The sequence below is a fragment of the Rattus norvegicus genome, chromosome 11 (genome assembly GCF_036323735.1).
Source record: "Rattus norvegicus strain BN/NHsdMcwi chromosome 11, GRCr8, whole genome shotgun sequence".
NCBI lineage: Eukaryota > Metazoa > Chordata > Mammalia > Rodentia > Muridae > Rattus > Rattus norvegicus.
Window position 1 is genome coordinate 76,606,458 of NC_086029.1, and position 19,820 is coordinate 76,626,277.

General features: G+C 44.8%; 1 protein-coding gene across 2 annotated transcripts in view; it reads right to left on the reverse strand.

The window, feature by feature from the left end:
* Hgd (homogentisate 1, 2-dioxygenase) overlaps positions 1-19,820 on the reverse strand; it is a 51,575-nt gene that overhangs the window by 14,256 nt on the left and 17,499 nt on the right. For both annotated transcript variants that reach the window (NM_001012145.1, XM_039088494.2), the window contains 5 exon segments: positions 2,641-2,740; positions 3,254-3,333; positions 4,135-4,169; positions 6,025-6,116; positions 8,133-8,192. In NM_001012145.1, the coding sequence (NP_001012145.1) occupies positions 2,641-2,740; positions 3,254-3,333; positions 4,135-4,169; positions 6,025-6,116; positions 8,133-8,192 (367 nt within the window).

The window sequence follows — 19,820 nt, forward strand, 5'->3', positions numbered from 1 at the left end:
GGCAGCAGTCTTCCGGGGACATGTTCTTTGAAAAGGTCGAACCCTTCTCAGGAATCTGCTCAGGGACATCCGGTATTTGCTCAGGCTGAAACATCCTGTGATTGCTCCTGGGGTCTTCCTGGGAGAGGCTTTTGTCCAACAATCTCATAATCTTACAGCAGCCACCTAGGGGTGAGCATCTGTGGCCATACAGCCCAGAGTCACGTAGCCACCTTGAGCTATGCAGTCACAAAGCGGCCAGGCCCAAATCCAATATGGCTCCCTACACTAGGCTGAACTCCAAGCACTCCAGAATCTGTTGGATCTTAGTTTGGTAGATGTGTAGGAAGATCCAAGAGATCTGGTTGAAAAAAGAAACTTTCAAAAGTCCTCCGAGGTGGTGTCGGAGTTGGACACTGCTAGATGAGGAGGTGTGCACGGAGCCATATTGGATTTGGGCCTAGCCGCTTTTTGACTGCATGGTTCAAAGTGACTCTGGGCTGTTTGGCCACAGAGACTCACCCCTAAGATGACTGCCATAAGTCTTAAGATTGTTGGACAAAGCCTCTCCCATGAATTTACGGCACAGGAAACATAGATACACAAGATAACATTCAAGGGATGCCTCAGCTCGAGCAGATACCAGGGATCTCCTCAGTCAACACCCAGTGTCTCCACCACCTGACCTCATCGCCTGACCTCTTTGCCTCCAGCTATCACTGCCTATACCCTCATCTCCCCCTCCTTCATATTTCACAAAGGTCACTCCCCCTACCTGAAAGCCTTAAAAGCTGTAACGTTCATCCCAATAAATGAGACCTTGACAACAGAATCTTGCTTGGTCTCCTTCTTCTCTCACCCCCCATTTAGGCCCAAGGGTAGCGCCCCTTCGGGACCCTGAATAACTGGGTCCCCGCTGGCGGGGACAGAGGTGTACAACCCTGGAGTTGTAGGGTAATTATGGTTCATATGGCTTTTGTGTACATTACCTCATCACTGATCATGTGCTACAGGTGAGGGAGAGGAAGAGGAAGAGAAGGGAGGATCCGAGGAAAACAGCAGATGTCTGTCCAAGGAAGTGCTGGGGACTTTCCTACATCTCCTCAGACCTTGATCTCACATAAAAAGGTTATTAGCTACTGTCCCAGGCTAGCCAGAACTCAAAAGCCAGAGCTATAAAGCTGTTGCTTTCCAGCCTAAAAAATATGTCTGCCTGACATTCAGAAGAACTGAGGACCTGCCTGCTTAGCTTTGTTCAGGAGTGAGTGTTCCCTCCAGAGAAAGGAAATAAATCAAAAGACAAAAATATGAAAAAGTGTAAGTGCAAAAACATAATTTAACTCAGAGAGGAGAGGCCTGGGGAGTGTTTTATCATTTCCAGCTCCTGAGGTTAAAAAAAACCATAAACCCCCAGCTGGTTAGTAAATTATATATATTTTCCAGAGGGTACATGCTCTGTGGAACCTGGAGGCCCTGCTGCCTGCAGAGCAGCAGGAAGCGCGACCAAAGTGGGAAGAGTGGGTGGCAAGCAGGCTGACAGACGGCCCACCATGGTTCCAGCTGCCTCTCTGCTGCCTCCCACTTCCCTCTGAATATTTGGATCCCCAGGGGAGTGACCAGAAGGCACATGCTGGCCTGTCCTTGTTGCTCTGAAAAGCTGTTGACAGGGAAAGAATGAATTGGAAGGTACAGCCCGGGCTGTAACCAGGGGCCGATTTCTCCAGCTCTCTCCAAGAAAGGCTTTGAGAAAAAGTGCTCCTAAGATCTTCCTTTCCCTCCTGCATTCCTGCCTTCAGCTGTTGGAAGACTAGGGGCTAGGAGAGCTTGTCTGGAAGTTTGAATCTATCTCACGGGGTGAGGGGGTTGTCGTTTCCAGCTCCTTCACAGAATGGAGCAATACACTTGTTACTTACTGTTAAGGGTATGGGTTTTGTGACGTGTGCTCAGAAGGAATGTGATGTACAAAGGTCATGTGTCTAGTTCATATTTGCACGGCAGGCAAGGGACTCCAGGCCATTTTTATGGCTGGAAACACAGAGCTCATTGACTTAAAATATCATTTACAAATGTATTCTGCATACATTTGCTTAAGCTGTTCCCTTTCTTCTTTACTTCTCTTTAATATGCCATCAACAATTAACAGAATCTCAGGGCCCTGGAATATAGCTCAGTTGGTAAAGTGCTTGGGTAGCAGGAAGCCCTGGGCTCAGTACGCTACACTGCATGGGGCTGGGCATGGTAGTGAACACTTATAACCCGGGCACCCAGGAAAGAGTTCAAGGCTGTTCTTATCTATGTAGAGAGTTAGAGGCCAGCCTGGGCTATAAGAGACTCTGACTTGAAAAAAAGATGAATTTAATCAAATCTCAAATCTCACCATTGGTAAAGCTATTTTTTGTGACCCCCCTTTTGTATCCCTGGTAATATAAACATCTAACCAGAAACCCATGAAGTGCCTTGATTGCCATTGTTCTGTGGTATTGTTTTAGAGAAAGTTATAATAGCTTGGTTTGGGTAATTTTCTGTTGTTCATATATTTTGTAGGTGGGGACTTGGTCTAAGGAAGTTGTCTGGAGAGGGGAGTTGAGGGTGAGTGTGAGAGCCAGGAAGGGATGGAAGGAAGCCTTGGTATCTCGAGCAAGGCTTAGGGTGAACATTTACCGATGGGTCCTAGGTCAGGTAGCTCGAAGTGGACACCGTAGACTTCCAGGATGTAACCCCTGGTCTCCTCGAAGACATCAACACTGAATCTCATTCCTCTCTGGAGGACAAGAGCACAGCATACCCCCCTAAGTCATATATTGCAGCCATATGCAGAAATAAAGCGCTTGGGTTTCTGGGTGTGCTGTTCCAGGCAAGCAGATTAAAGAAGAGTCACAAAGAAAAAAAAAAAACCTAATTCCTGCTCACACCAACAATTAATGTCTTATGGGGTCCAGAGATAACAGCAGCCCTCAGTTAGCCAAAAATCGATGTATTTGTGAATAGATTCACCATCTCCTGTCTCTGACACAGCCTTCAGCAGACTACAAACATTTAGGGAAAGGAAGTGGTAAACACTCTCTGCTTTGTGATCCTGTGCTGTATTAAACAAAGGAGGCAGATTTAAACAAGGCAGGCACTAAGCCCGCTTACCCTGAAGCCTTCTGTATAACTCCTCCCTGTTGCCCAGACGTGACAGAGACATTTTAGTGTTAGAAATAGCAGCAGCCGAAACATCTGATTGCTCCCAAATTAGGGAGAGGCAGTGGGGAAGAGGGGGCTCATTACCAACCTGAATGACGCAGATCTCATTGGGCTGCAGGAACATCTTGCCAAACTCTGTGTAGATGAGAAGCTTCCCTTTCTGGGGAACTGGAGAGGGGTGGGGAAAGACCATATGATAGTAAGAAATCCTGTTCAAAGGAGAACCTGAAACCTTAAGGCTTGTATGTGCTTGTGATTGCCAGTGAGGAGACCGTCATTGGGTCTCTTGGGGGTAAATGATATTCTGACAATGTTAGCGGTTTTACTGCCTAGATTTTGAAAAATCCTTCACAATCTCTATTTTCTCTTCTCCCCCACTTTGAGGAGCTTGTATATATATACACACACATTTGTGAACTGACTCAAAAGGGCCATAGAACTAGCACAGAAAGCCACTCTTTTCTGACATTTCAGCCAGAATGCTGCCATTAGCACGTCAGCTGACTCCGTGGAAATAGTCACTCCTGGATGCTAGCACTAATACCACAATGGGCCTTACATTTTAGATGGTCTCATAAAATGTGTACCCGAATCGTGGTCATTGATGACAAACGGGCTTTCCTTCCATGAGTTTAGAAGCAAATAGAATTTTCCTAATAACTTAGTCACAAGTTAGGAACATCACTTCGTTCAGCTGCCAAAATCTCCTACACAGGGAGAGGCCCAGTAGAGACAGCCCCAGGCAGAAAGCCCGGAACATACATTGGGCACTTTGAGGTATCCCAGGAATCTTTTCCAGACCACCAGTGGCGTCTGGACCTCAGTCTTGTAGATGGTGCTTCGTTTAATGAAACAGATGGGAGACCACAGGCAAATAAAATACAAAAACAAAACAAAACGAAACAAAAACACCAACTGTAATATAGTTTGGGGCTAGGGATCAGTCAATCTTACCAATCAGGAACTTACCAATCAGGAAATCCCCATCTGAATTGTAAAAACATCTGAAATTTACAGAGTACGTTCTGTGATTTTTCAGCTTTAACACATTCTGCACGAGTTTCTTCATTTTACAAATTATTATTTAGTGCCTACCACGAACCAGGTGCTGGGTATAAAGTGATCAGCAGAAGCCTCCCTGTGGAGCTTGGAGTCTGGCTGACTCCGACAGAAAGCACACAGTTGTGGAACGCCATCACTGCAAAGTGCAATGGGGCTGCGGAAGTCAAGTTCAAGGGCATGAAGGAATAGAGTCCTGCACTGGTTTAGGGAGACAACAAAGGGTCCTGCATACTGATGAGACGTTGGATAAGAGAGGAGAAACTCCAGGCAAAAGAAGCAGCACACTCTGGTGCTTTAGAGCAAGGAGGCAGATGGGGGTGGGGGCATAAAAATAAAAGGAGACCAATGTGGCATAAGTGGAGTGTGTGCGTGCGTGCATGGGGGATGACCTCATACAAGGCTGGACACAAAGGGAGATCTCCAAAGCTTCTTTTTTTTTTTTTTGGTTCTTTTTTTCGGAGCTGGGGACCGAACCCAGGGCCTTGCGCTTCCTAGGTAAGCGCTCTACCATTGAGCTAAATCCCCAGCCCCGATCTCCAAAGCTTCTTATATGGGCTGTGATCTTGGCCTTGATTCATGACTCAAAAAGTGGAACAGCTAAGGCAGGAGAGATGACTCTTCAGTTAAGAGCACTTACTTGTTGTCTAAAGCAGCCAAGTTCTATTCCTAGCACTCCCATGGTTGCTCACAACTGTCCCTATCTCCAGTGCCAGAGGATTCAACACCCTCTTTTGGCCTCTACTGGCATCAGGCACACATGGTGCACAGATATATATGCAGGCAAAATATCAATACACAGAAAGTAAAATACAAATAAAAACAATCTTTTAAAAGTCGAGTCGCTCGCATAAGTTCATTAAAGTCAGCAAGATCAGATTTCGACTCGAGGAACAACGGTGTAGTTCAAGGGCAGCGGTTCTCAACCTTCCTGACCTTGCGACTCTTCAGTACAGTTCCTCACGTCGAGAGGAACCCCCCCAACCATAAAATTATTTTGATGCTACTTTATAACTGTAACTTTGCTACTGTTATGAATTGTAATGTAATGTATATCTGACATACAGGATATCTGATATGTGACCCTCCCCAAAGGGGTCTCGACTCATAGGTTCATAACCTCTGTTCTAGAGGTCGTGTGCAAAGCTGCCATGATGGTCTTTCCAAAGAAAGGGTGGTGATATCATTTACATTTTTAAATTAAAAAAACAAAACAGAATATAGGGCCAGTAGCACAGCCCACCCTGTAAAGGCATCTGCCACCGAGGCTGGGACTCTGCTTCTGATGCCTGGGATCCACTTGGTAGTAGGAGAGAAGGGATTCTCAAGCTGTCCTGGTTTGTACACACAGGTGCTGTGACACGCACCCCCCTTAAACACCTCGGTATATAAACTAATTGGTGTGCAGTGGCATTAGGCTTACACAGAGCTGCTAGCTGTTAGCAAAGGCCAAGTCTGTAACTTTACTTCTCATAGCTACTCTTGCAGCACGAATTGGACTTGACCCCTCGGGATGATCCTTAGCAATTAATTCTATGTGTCCCCAACCCACCTGCTTGAACTGCTCCTTCCTCACAAGGCCCTAACCTCTCCTTTCTGTCTACCCTGTTACATGGCGTTCTTGTCTATGTCACAGGAGTCTGTCAAGATAGAAATTCTTATTCGTTATCATCTCTCTGAGAGGGGAACCAACTATAAAAGGACAGTGTTTGCACGCGTGGGGCTTCATTAGGTCTTCACTCTCTGGCCAACAGGCACGAGGGGATGGGTATATTACACCCCAACAATAGAGCCTCTTACCTGTTCTCCATGGAGGAGTTACACAGGAAGATATGCACAGCAAGCCCATTGTTAGACCTGATGTCTCCTGCTCCACATAAGGTGTGCAAGCCCTGGAGGAGGGGAGACAGAATGGGTAGTGCTTAAGAGACTCAGCGCTGCCCCTGGCCCCTGAGAGCCGTGAAGCATGGTTTTGTATTCTTTCCTTTGAGAAGGCCCTAGGGTCCATTTGGGATCAGGGCTGCCTGGAATGTATTGACTTACACTTGGTAGGCTGTCCCTCCTAGATGATAGCCGTGACCTTGTCTGAACTCCCTTAATGGCCACACCAGATGAACTTAGAGAGCATGAAGTCATTTCTTTCTATTTTTCTATTTTTCGGAGCTGGGGACCAAACCCAGGGCCTTGCGGTTGCTAGGCAAGCGTTCTACCACTGAGCTAAATCCCCAACCCCGAAGTCATTTCTTTAAATGAATTCAAGACTGACATTTCATTATGATTAAGATAAACCTTCAAGAAGGAGGAGATATCTGGTAGAAGGATTTTGTGGGGAGAGAGCCGGAAGCTTCCCTTGACATTTAGTGCCCCCCTCAAATCTATACTTCCCTGGGAGCAGCCCTCTCTCATGAGGGAGGGCAGGCTACTTTCCCCAGAACATAGCAGAGGAAGACTTTGTGACTGACTGCAAGTCCTTCTGCTATGGGACCAGATAACACACAACACATGGAGCCCTGACATGGGAGTCGGGGTGGGAGTGAGGGGAGCAGAGACTTTTTACAACATCACTCTGCTCCAAACCTGCAGGCAGGATGCAAACACAGGGAGGGTTCTGTTCCTCAGCTCTCCATAGCTCTCACAGGAAGTAATTCTTCTGTCCCTTAATGTATGAGTTTGAAGTTTACTGAAGTGAGTCTTCACAAGGTATGGGGATGCTTATAAGGTTAAAGGCTTCAAGATGATTTAGACGGTTCGGGCTATAACTGGACACCTGGAGTGCCCCTGAGTAAACCGTGAGCCAAGCTGGCCTGCAGAACTCTTCTCTGTCCTCTCGAGCACTAGTCCCTGACAGTTCCAGCCCTTCACCCACACATGTCTTGCTGTGGGCGCAGGTGTCCCAGTACTGCCAGCATTTGCAACTGTGGAGAAGGCCTGCCAGTTAGGTCTGTGCAGATCCATCTGAGGTGATGCATCTGAACCCTGGTCTCCCTTTCAGGGGCTTCCAGTTCTTGGATGGGAACATTTATCTTTGTATTTATTTTTACTAATCTGTGTGAAGTTTATCATCTCCTTCAAGTATTAGGAACGCAGGTGGCAAGGAACGGCAGCAGCAGAAGTGCCCGTCACCCTGTAGTGACTGGGACATTTTTATACCGCACATCGAGGGTATCTTGAAATGGCATTTGGGCTCATACTATATAGTGATTGGATTTTCACATAGGCCTTATAATCTAGTATAACAACGAGGAGGCATGTTTATAACTATAAAACAAATACTGTCATTCTTTTGGAAATATTTTTATCATTACATTTCAATGTGATTGTCTGTGTAATCTGATGTAATTTATTTTACCCAGACAAAACCACAAGCATAGTGGCTTATAGCAGTAGTTCCAGTGCCTAGGATCGAGGCAAGGGGACTCTCAGGAGTTCAAGATCAACCTGAGCTGCAAGGGGGAATCCTATCTCAACCAAACCAAACCAAACCAAACCAACTAACCAACCAACCAACCAAACACCCACCCCACACACCAAGTAGTAAAAAGTCCAACAAAATAAATGGATACATTAAAAAAAAAAAAAAAAAAAACAGGTTTCACCAAACCATCAACAGCATCATGGGTCAAAATGGTTAAGACCCATTCTCACCCAGAGAAGAGGTGCTTGAGGGAGGGAAAGGCCTCATTGGCCTTTCTGTGAGGTAAAAAGCTCCTGGGTGCCCTTTGGTGTAAGGAGCCATATGGTGTCTGTATGTAAGGCGTCCCTCAGCCAGTCCCCATGCTACACACAGGTGGCTTTGTCTCTGCAGCCTCCGGTTTAGGAAGCTGTATGGCATTCAGATTGCAGACGGCTAGACCACTCACCACAGGAGAGGAGGGCAGTGGGAAAGCGTGGAGAGAATATTGACTTACACTCACAAAGTCCACTTTCTTCTGACATGCTTTTGGAATCTCAAACGGTTTCCATCTAAGCTGAAAAAAAAAATACCCATGCAGGAACATGACTTCATAGGGGAAACCATAGGTTTGTTAAATAGATTCAATTACACAGGAGAAAAAGGACAATTCCCTCTGTGAGGTTCTGGCCATTTGTGATTTTGTTATGTTAGAACTAATGATTATCTGTCAATTCTCTAACATGGTTTCTTTCTCTCTCTCTCTCTCTCTCTCTCTCTCTCTCTCTCTCTCTCTCTCTCTCTCTGTCTCTCCTCTCTCTCTGTACTTTGTAGGAGTGTATGTCTCTGTGTACATGTGCTATAGGTGTGTGTCTGTTCACTGTAGGGATGTGTATGTGTGCATGCTATGGGGGTATGTATGTATCTCTCTCTTCCTCTTTTTCCCTCTCTCCCTCTGTTTCTCTCTCCGTCTCTGTCTCTGTCTCTCTGTGTGTATGTGCGATATGCACATGCATGCTGTAGGGGTGTGTGTTTAATATGAATACAAAGTGTCTTTGTTCCTAGTCCTTCCAATTATAAAAATAAAGCCACACCATGGCTCCCGCTCTCAGGAGGTGTTTCTTTTAACATTCTGCTCAGGCACATCTGTGAGTTTTGACTGATGCCGCTTTCATGCTATTTATAATCAGCTCCCTTTCCCGGCAAGCCGGCTTCACTGTGTGGGCTCCTGACACTGCAGGGGAAGGTTCTACTTCTACTTCCAGCCCTTGGAGTTTTGAATTATCTCCTTACGAGAAAGAAAAATGCATCCAGCTGAGACTGGATTTGGTAAATGCAGCGCCCGCTTCCATTTCTTCCCCAAACCTTGAGTTTGTCCCCAGGCTGCCCAAGGGTTCACTTTAGATCGCAATGATCTTTAATTCAATAATGAACTGATCTAAGGGAGTGGGGAGAAGAATCAGCAGGCACAGGCCCTGCTCAAAGCACCAGTGCAGTGCGTATTAATCAACGTAGCACAGAACCCGATGTAGCCAGGCTGGGAGCTCATCTGCCCAGAAGCCCAGAGCACATCTTCTGGAGCGACCTGCATCCTGGAGCTAGCGCCATTGGCTGTTATGCCTGGCGAAGGCTGGATGGGCAGGGGCTCCACACAGGTGCTGCACTCCGCTCGCTCGCTAGGTCTGTATTTTGGGAAGGCAGCCAGACGGGAAAAGAGGAGCAAACAGAAAGTGTGCTGCTGGGCATATTGCACAGTCGGGCAGCTTCCATCATTTCTCAAAGGCAAAGGGGATGAGGACATTCTGAGACCGCTACAAAACGATGCCAAATGTGGGTCTGAAGAAGGCCACTGAACTTGTGCTTCAGAATGCAGCAAGGACGTCAGGACGGATCCTATTCACGATGATAACTTCTTGGATCACAAGGGGCAAGGATCTAGAAAGGGCTTCCAACCCTTGACATACATGTGGGACATTTTGTGCTGGGTAATCCTATGTTGTAGGGCTGTCCCATGCATAGAGAGATGCTTAGCACTGCCCCTGGCTCCTGCCTGAGAGATACCCTTATGTTCCTTCAAGCTGTAGCAATCCAAAATATATCCCGCGCTGTCAAAATATTCCCCTGTCTCTTTAATTCAATATCCTGCTGAGACTATAGACCTAGCAGGAAACTCACTGGACAGCAGGAAGTGCCATAGCCCAGCACTGAGCATGTAGGTTAGTATGTGTGTTAGAGACCACATTCAGAACTCTGTGTGTGCACAACGCATGCTCTACCACAGAGCAACATCCCCATCCAAGTACTGCTGAGGCTTTAAGGGGTGGCCATGGTCTATTACTAACCATTACCTACTTCCCCCCAACCCCCGGCCCTGTAACAGTGGAGAAAAATCACCTGAAAAAGAGTCATCATTGTAGATTTCCCAGAGGAAGATATTTAAGTATCAGATCAATAGTTGCCCTGGCAACCATTCAGCGCTAACCAGAGATTCTCAACCCTGGATACCCATGAGAATCAACTGGGCGGCCTTTGAAACCAAGGCCAAATTAAATCAGAAGCTCTGGAAATGGGACCTAGGCAGCAGCATTTTATAAGCACTCAGCACTCAGAGATTCAGTGACTACTGCATTGCCGAACTGAGCAAGCGTCGGGCTTAGAAAAGTCTATCCAGTCAATCAAGCAATAAACCACCCAGTCAAACCAAACCAATTGTGGCATCGCAAGCTAGACATGGTGGTTGCAATGCCAACTTCCAGAGAGGGTTGATGTTTAAATTATACAAGCATAAGAGTTAGTAACTCTAAGGAAAAAGAGAAAGGGCAAGGAGCTCTCTCTCTCTCTCTCTCTCTCTCTCTCTCACACACACACACACACACACACACACACAGACAGAGAGACAGAGACAGAGAGACAGAGAGACAGAGAAAGAGAGACAGATAGAGAGAGACAGTGACAGAGAGACAGAGAGAGAGACAGAGACAGAAAGACACAGAAAGACACAGAGAGAGACAGAGAGAGACAGAGACAGAGGGACACACACAGAGAGACAGACACAGAGAGACAGAGAAAGAGAGAAACAGAGAGAGATACAGAGACAGAGACAGAGAGAGACAGAGAAACACAGAGAGACACAGAGAGAGACAGAGACAGAGGGACACACACAGAGAGACAGACAGAGAGACAGAAACAGAGAAAGAGCGAGACAGAGACAAAGAGACAGAGACAGATAGAGACAGAGACAGAGAGATACAGAGAGAGACAGAGAGACAGAGACAGAGAAACAGAGACAGAGAGACAGAGAGAGCACACTGGGGCAGGGAGACAGCACAGTTGCAAGTGAATTGTGGCTGGCTACCTAGCTGTTGCTCTAGGACACCCCTGCAATCTGCCTAATGGTCAGCTATCTGTTGTGGGTAGAGATGAAGCCCTGACATGCAGAAAAGAGGCTCCTCTGTGAGGTGAAAACTGAACCAGAGGCCTGGTGGGCTGTCAGGGCCTGCTGTTCAGTTTTCTTTATCCAAAGTCTTCTGTAGTACTCCAGTTCTCAAGCCCTAAGTATAGAGAGGCTGAGGTGGTGGGTGAAAATACAGCCACATGCTGATGTAGGAAGTCTGCCATCAATGGGGGTCCACATTCCAGGTGAAACTATGGCCCTGGGGAGCCTTCCTTCACCATTGTAAAAATGACTGCCTTCAAATGACAGGTGATCTGGGGAGGAGAATGATGTATCAGTGGGGTCTGACAGCACTGGATTGTACAGGGTTCATGTTCAGACTGTAAAGTGCCTGTCTCAAGAGGAAGGATAGAGATGCTGAGATCATGCTGATAAGCCCTGCATCCCCAAGGAGAATTTAACTTTGGATCCTCAGGCCAGAGATTTTGGTCAGGAGCCCCCGATGTGATGTTCTGGTGAATGTGAAGGGGGAGACAGAAATTGCCCTTAGAGTGCAGTACAGAACATTCCCTGCTGAGGCCAGAATCTCAGCCTGCGAGACCAAATCTTTTAGGTTCAGACTCCATTTTAGAGAACCTGACCTAAGGTTGAACTCGAGTTAACTAACAAACTGGCACCTAGCACCAGTCACAAACTGGCTACCCCCAACAAGGCCTGCGTCTATCACCAGTTTCCAAGTTATCCCCCAACAAATGTGCACCTCCAGGTTATAAGCCTGCCTGCCCCTGACACTTCACTTCCTGACAACCACCAATCAGGAGGAAAACAGAAGTTAAGTTTATGGTTTGGCTCCCAACACCAGCCAATTATGTTAAAGGCCATAATGGCTACCCCTATCAGATGTGTACCAGGCTAGATACCACCTTCTGGCCTCTATAAATGCCTAAAACTGGGCTCGGGGCCTCTCCCGTTCTGCTGTGTCAGAGATGGTGGTGTGGCCCAAACTCAAGCTTAACTAAAGAGACCTTATTGGCTCATTAGTGTTCTTTTGGGGTTCACGAACGTTTCCTGGCACAATAAGCCTTGGACATTTGCTGCAGAAAAGTCACTGTGGTAAGCCCTGGTTACCACGTGTGCAAATTAAAAGACTTGGCTTTTGTGGGCAAATCATTTCCCCTGTTGGGTTGCTTTTCTTATATGTAACAGTGGGGTCAAGGGATGGGGGGATTGGGGGTGGGGAAGGACTGAAATCCCATGAGTTCGTAGAGAAGAGCATCTGACATCGAAAGAACACTTTGTGACTGAAAAAAAAAAAAACTCTTTGATATGGACAGACACCCCCCCCCCACACACACACACATCAATTCATAGATTGAAGCTCTAAGCTCCAGTGAAAATGCCTGGGAGATTTCAGTGGTAAATAAGGTTAAATTAAATAATAAAATTGATGTTTTAGGAGTGGTGGCCTAAGAAGAGTTGGAATCTAGGCACTTGGGAGACTGAGGCAGGAGGATTGAAAGTTTTACAGCCCTGGGATATATACAAAGATCTTTTGAAAGAAAAAAAGAATTGAAACCAGAGTACCAAGACAACAAGTCAAACAATTACCTCATTTCCAACAAATAGTCAGAGGAAAGGCTGTGTGAGGACAAGAGAGAAGGTGGCCCAGATATAGATCAAAGGGAAAGCCATTATCAGACATCACCTTTCTCACACCTTGATACTGGACTCTCAGTCTCCAGACTTTGAAGTCACTCTTCTTGTTGTTTAGGTGGTTCAGCGATGGCACAGTATAATGCTAATTTCATAACCACTTATTTTATTCATATTATATACAGTCACTGAGTAGCTCCTCCCACGTGGAATTTAACTAAGACTTCCAATGATGACATAGATTGTAGTGTCTATTACCATATCTAGACCATCTCATTTATTGAATGCTTGAAAAGATGGATAAATTAAGCCTGGAGGACATTGCTTATAAAAGTCCAAATGTTATTTCCAAAGTGTAAACCAATCGCTTTTTATTTTCGCAAATTCCACTGGAGAATAAACTTTTATGCACTAAAAGCGAGGAGGTTTGAAGAGTGTTTCTAAAGGATGCTCGGCATTTAAATTAAAAATTCTTTAACATTTCCAAAGGAGGGAGACAGAGAATCCCGGTTAACATTTAATGAAAGAGATTCGAAATTCATGCCTGGAGATGAAAAGGAAACAGAAAGAAGAAACCTCAATATGTCTAAAGTTAGAAGACTGAAGATTGGCTGGATGCTGTGAAGATCCCTTTCAATACTGAGATGCCTTGATTCACTGACACCATCCAAATCTGCCATGAACTCAGCTACTCTGGGTGACCTGGATACTCTTCACACTGGCTGGCTATAGGTGAAATATTATCACATGTTGGTAACATCATTTAAGAACATTGAAGTCACTTGTGGGCAAAACCGTGACCATACTGCTTAAGCCAGTGCCAGCCGCAGTTCTGGTTGGAGCAGGTTCAGGATGACCAGTAGCGTTGACTTGTAGACCAAAGAAGGAAGAGGGGGTGGATAAACTAAAGAGTGACTCACGCAAGTCCCCAGCAAATCTAGCAATCTCAGGAGAAAAGGGACTGTAGTTTATGTGGGGAGAAATTAGGCTTAGATGGATCCACTGGAGATCCTTGGAGTAATGGGGCAAGAGTGCTGGTGAGAGGATCCAAGACACAATATGTTTAGACTTTCTAAAGTCTTTCATGGGACTTCTCAAAAAAAAAAAAATCACTGTGGACGGAAACCTAGATTCTCAACGTGACTTCGCCCCTGGATACAAGGCTGAGGACTTTATATTCATTATCCAGAGTTCTGTTTTGAATGTCTTCGTCAGCCTTCCATTGTGAAGTCACTCGACTTATAAAGAGAAAAGTTTTATTTTAGCTCATAGTTTTGGAGATTCCAGTACAAGATTGAGAAGCCTCAGGGTTTGGGCCTCTGCCATGGGTGGAATATCAAGACGGATTTGAGACTAGACCCCCCCTCTCACTGACCTAAAGGCCCCACTGCCTAAAAGTTCACCACTGAGTATCAGTGCCTCTCTGGGAACTAAGCCATTCATATGGTCCTTATCCAAACCATAGAAAGTGTGTACCTTAAAAGTTCCTATGTGTAGAAAACTAAACCTCATGATTCACGTGTCAATGGAGTAGAACTTTGGGTAAATAATTAAGAGGAAATGAAGTCATGCAAGTGGGGGCTCTGTGATGGTATTAGAAGAAGGAAGATCCAGGAATACACTGCATAGCCTCTCCATGAAATACCCTTCACATTATGGTCCAACAAGAAGGACCTCACCAAATACACTCACCATGCTGAGACTTCCCAGTCCCTAGACTTCATATTAAGTAACCCTCCTTCTTTATAAATTAGCTCGTCTCTGTTCCTCTGTCACAGTAATAGAAAATGAACTAAGTGGCTTAACAGTTATTTAATAGTAGGGCATTTGAATAGCATACATAAGGTCCTGGGCCCAATTCTTAGCACTGGAAAGACAGAATACGATATTTAGCGTCTTGATATAAATCGTAGAACACAGTAATCTCCCAATAAATGTTAGTGGGTGACTTAATTCTCACACCTCTCTGGAACGCTTATAATTACTGTCTTTCTTTTTATTTCCATTAGGGTAGCATACAAAAAATGGGATCTGTTGTGATGTCTGCATACATATTTACTATATTCGCACCCTCCAAGGCCACCCTTTACAGCTCTCATGCCCATCCTGCAGGTGCTCCTTGCTTATTTGGCTTCCTCCATAGTCATGAGAACATGGGTGGCTTAGCACAGTTCAACTTCTCCCACTAAAAATGGCACTAACATGTTTTACTCCTTAACTTATACCGTTAGTACTTTCTCATCTGCCCCTGTTTTGACTTGCTTTCCTTATCTCCTTGCTCCTAAACCCAAAGTTTTTTCCATTTAATGGTCTTTCAAGTTGACCCTTATTTTCTGCTCTTCCGTTGCTGGGATGCCGTGTCTCAGTCTGACTCCTAGGACAACAGCCCTGCTGTAGATCCTCAGTCTCGCCATCCCTGTATCCCCAGTCCCCTGTATAAGTTAATTCACTACAATACAATATCTATCCTACGTGATTTTATGCTAGGTTTGGAGGTGACACTCTCTGCACTCAGGGGATGCATTACAGAAGACCCCCAAGCATGACAATTCCCCAAGCAGAAAAGTAAACAGAGAGTGGAAATGACTTTGAAATGTACAGACAGAAGCATTCCTTCAGGAATACATCCTGGCACAAGGCCCGCCTGACATCCGTATTCACGGAAATAAGAGATACAAGCAGTGAAATCACTCGGTTTACAGACGGCTCCGATATCTTTCCAAGGAGTGAAGTGGAAGCTGATAGAGATGAACTGTACAAAAGATCAAGCAAGCTGTCAGAAAAGGGGCTGCGCGAGGCAACGTGTGCTGCAGTGCTGGCCGCTGCCAGCAGATGCATTTAGGGAAATGCATTCCTGCTTATTTATAGGATGCTGAGATCTGAGCTGCCAGACCTCAACAAATATTTGCAATTTTTGGAAATAGGTATGTGCTAGGTGCTGCAGACCAGAGAGAGAGACCCTGGAGACAGAAGATCCTCTCAGACACCCTAAGAAATGCTCGAGAGTTCAATGGAAGAAAACACTATTTATATTTCAAGCCAGCTTTAAATTATTCATGGGATTTTGGTAAATCGATGTTTATAAGAGAAGTGAAAATTCCAGGAAGACAAAAACATAAAATATCAAAGCAAAACAACTTAGCACATTTTCCCCAGACCGATGACGGTCCAAATGTTATACACAGGAGATGTAGCAGGAAATAGGGGCAGCGGTTCTCAACCTGTGGGACGTGACCCCATTGACAAACCATTATTTTGAGAAAATATCTATGTTACGATTCATAACAATAGTAAACTTGGAAAATATCTAAATTATGATTCATAACAGTAGCAAATTACAGTTATGAAGTAGCGACAAAAATAATGCTATTTTTTCTGGGGGGGGGGGGGGGCGATCACCACAACAGAGGAACTGCATTAAAGGGTTAAGGATAAGAAGGAGAATATCTCAGAAGATAGTTCTAGAGGATTTCCTAAAGTGTGATCCATTATTTACTTTTTAAAATATTTATTTATTTATTATATACACTGTACACTGTAGCTATCTTCAGACACACCAGAAGAGGGCATCAGATCTCATTACAGATGGTTCTGAACCATTGTGTGGTTGCTGGGATTTGAACTCAGGACCTCTGGAAGAGCGGTCAGTGCTCTTAACCACTGAGCCATCTCTCCCTCCAGGCCCATCCTTCAATTTTTAAAAGTGAGCTAGAAAATTCCTCTGTTGTTCAAGGAATTCTTCCTATCACTTCATCTGACTCGGGCATTTTTCATTCCTTATATATGTGTAGCAAAGAGAATCCAGCAAAAGGTCAATTCAGTAGTTGGTATTTGGAAGGTAAGGATGAGGAAGAGTATTATGGTCTGGATTGCCCTCCCTCATTCATAGATCCTTATCCCCAGAAAGTGCTAGAAACATTTATTTATCCGTCATTTACTAATTTGTTTATGAGACAGAGTCTCATAAGGTTGGCTTCAAACTCATGAACCTCCTGCCTCGTGTCTCCTGAATGCTGGGATTGTGGGCACGTACCACCATAACCAGCTTGGGTAGAATCTTGACAGGGATGCATAAATTACAGAGAGGACTCCTTGGGGAGTGGGGTTGGTAACTGAATATGATTTGAGCTCTTACAAGAACAGGCACAAAGCAGAGAAGACCAAGGAGTAAGCTGGCCTCTGGAAGCACTGAAGAAGAAACTCGCCTCAGTCTCTGGGAGCAGAGCTCTGAGAAAGTAACGCCACAAGATCTGTTTTAGTTTTGGTATGGCATCCTGAGCAAGCTAATGCAGAGAGGAAGGGGAAGACAAAGAGAAGTGAAAGGGAAGAAGAGAGGTGGATACCGAAGGCAGGGAAAGAGGACTATCCGACCTCCAGGAGGTGCTCCAGGAGGTGGGAGGTGACAGTCTAGTTCAGGACCTGGAGAGCATTGATTTTGTGAGGTTTGAGTCACTGTAATGTCATGGTACCCAGGAAAGATCAGAGATTCAGAAACAAAAAGGGCAGATCAGCATCCATGCTTTGAAGTGCTGGGAAGACGTGCACGTGCGCGCGCACACACACACACACACACACACACACACAGAGAGAGAGAGAGAGAGAGACAAACACAGACACACACAGACACACACACAAACACATACACATAGACACACACACAGACACACACAAAGACACACACAAAGACACACACAAAGACACACACAGACACATACACACACACAAACAGACACACACAAACACATACACACACAGACACACACAGACACATACACACACACAAACAGACACACACAAACACATACACACACAGACACACACAAACACATACACACAGACACACACACAGACACACACACAGATACACACACAGAGTCACACACAGACACACACAGACAAACACACAGATACACACACAGACACACACACACACAGACACACACAGACACACACACACAGACACACAAACACAGACACACACACAGACATGCACTAGGTAAATTTTATTTTTTAAAAACCATGTCTACTAACAAAATACAATATGGAAAAGGGCACAAAATACAGTTTTAAAAGGCTAAATATGAAACTATTATACCATGAGCTAATTATAGTAGCTATAAGCATATAATGTTTCAAAGTTATGAATATTCACAGTTTCTTTCCCTGCTCCACCCTATTCCATGAAGAGTAATCCAGGCTTGGATATTCTCACTGGATATCCCTAAACTTCAGTCTCACCATAGGAGGGGGAAGCTATGTGACTAATGCCATTTTCTAGATGAAGGAGGTAAAGTGTAGAAACATTGAACCAAGAACCAATGGAAATAAAGCAAAAATCTCAGGGCAGCAGAGAGGAGAGAAAAGATCTCAGCTCAGAAAGGATTAGATGCTGGGTAGAGTGATGCTCCAGGACATGTAATAGATATTTATTAATGTTTCCAGTAGAATCAGGTAAGGATTGACAAGGCTTTCAACTATTTTTGGTACCTGGTTGCATGGAACTTGGGAATTACCTATTCATGCATCTGTACAAAGAATAATGTGAAAAGGAAAAAGCCAAAACATTACATGGGGTAGACTCTGCATCGATGCTTTTATGAAAGTTTTGAATAAAAGTGTGCTCTTTGTGGGGATAAGGCCTCACATGGGGATACAGTCCCATCTGCTCAAGAAGCTGAGGCAGAGAATTGCTCCAGCCCAGACTGGTCAAATATAATCAATCAGTCTTCAATTCAAGAACAGGTAGGGGAGATGGGGTGTCTTTTTTGTTGTTGTTGTTGTTGTTAGGGTCTCATTATATAGCCCAGAATGAACTTAAATTCACAGTCATGCTTTCTCAGCCTCCTGAGTACAAGGATAAACTACTGTCAGGGCAGGCGTCCTTACATAAGATGAACACATTACCCAGGTAAATTGGATGTGAGGGATAAATGTTCTTAAAATGTCTGTCAGGACCGGGGATACAGCACACATTTAGAATGAATGAGACTCAGGTTCATTCTTCAAAGAGGAGGAGGAAGATAAGGAGGAAGAAAAGGAAGAGGAAGAGGGTGGGGGAGATGATGGCACCTGGTTGTAAAGAAAGAGTTGGGTGAAAGAAGGAGGAAGGCCTAAGGTATTCTTGGAGGAAAGAGACTGTCACTATGGCAAGATCTAGAGAGTTGGACAAGTTTGACAGCAAAGGTTCCTGGAGGATTTACTGTTTGACAGCATTTCTGATGATTTGCATGTTCGGGGACAGAAGGAATTCTATGGTATGACCTTTAATTAATTTGGAAATAATTTCCACATGGTCCAAATCACAGTAGTTGGAAACCAAGTGGTAATTCCCCTGGCCCAAGTTTTAACTGTGTCAAGCATCTGACTGTCCAACAATCAAAAGTTAGGGATCATAATAAGAACAATAAATGCTGAAAGGCTGACTTCTAAAAAAGGACTGCTGACTCGGGATGTGAGTTGGAATCTGGAAACTTGAATTGGATTTAGATTTGCTCATAAAATGCCAAGATTTCGCACGTTAGGGGAAAAGACACCATAAACAGAATTAGGCATACTTTTTCATCTGAGATATCAACGGACTGAACTAACATCCAAAGGCTGAATTGAAGAACACCCAAGAGGTCCCATTAATTCTGAGACGCAGGATGAAATATAAACTAAAGAAGGTGAGGCTGTGTGGGATAGTCCCCAGTCTTCTGTGAAGTATCAAGGATGAGTGTCACGATTGCCTATCCCATGATGCTCTCTGTAGGACTGGGGTTAGCTTAGAGGTGGTATTAAATACTTCTTGAATCTTCAAAGTCTCAAAGATCTTTAATGTGGGAAGTTGGTGAAGCTACTGAAGTATTAAATTTGGGCTTTGACAGGTAAAGACACACCTATCATAGAGGCCTCAGCCAGCAAGGGCTGTCAGATAGAAACCTAAATATAATTTTCTCAGACTTCCTTCAAGGGAGCCTGGAGTACATATTTGGAAAAGGTTATGAAGGGGAAGTGATGAATGCAGAATGCTGTGGTTAATTAATGAAGCGTAAAATTGGAAAGAGATATTAACTTGTCAAGGAGTAAATGAAGACAAAAGGCTAGATATGTACAAGAATAGCCGGAGTGTATATCAGGCAAGGGAAGCAGATGGCAGGTGACACAGGTCAAGACGAT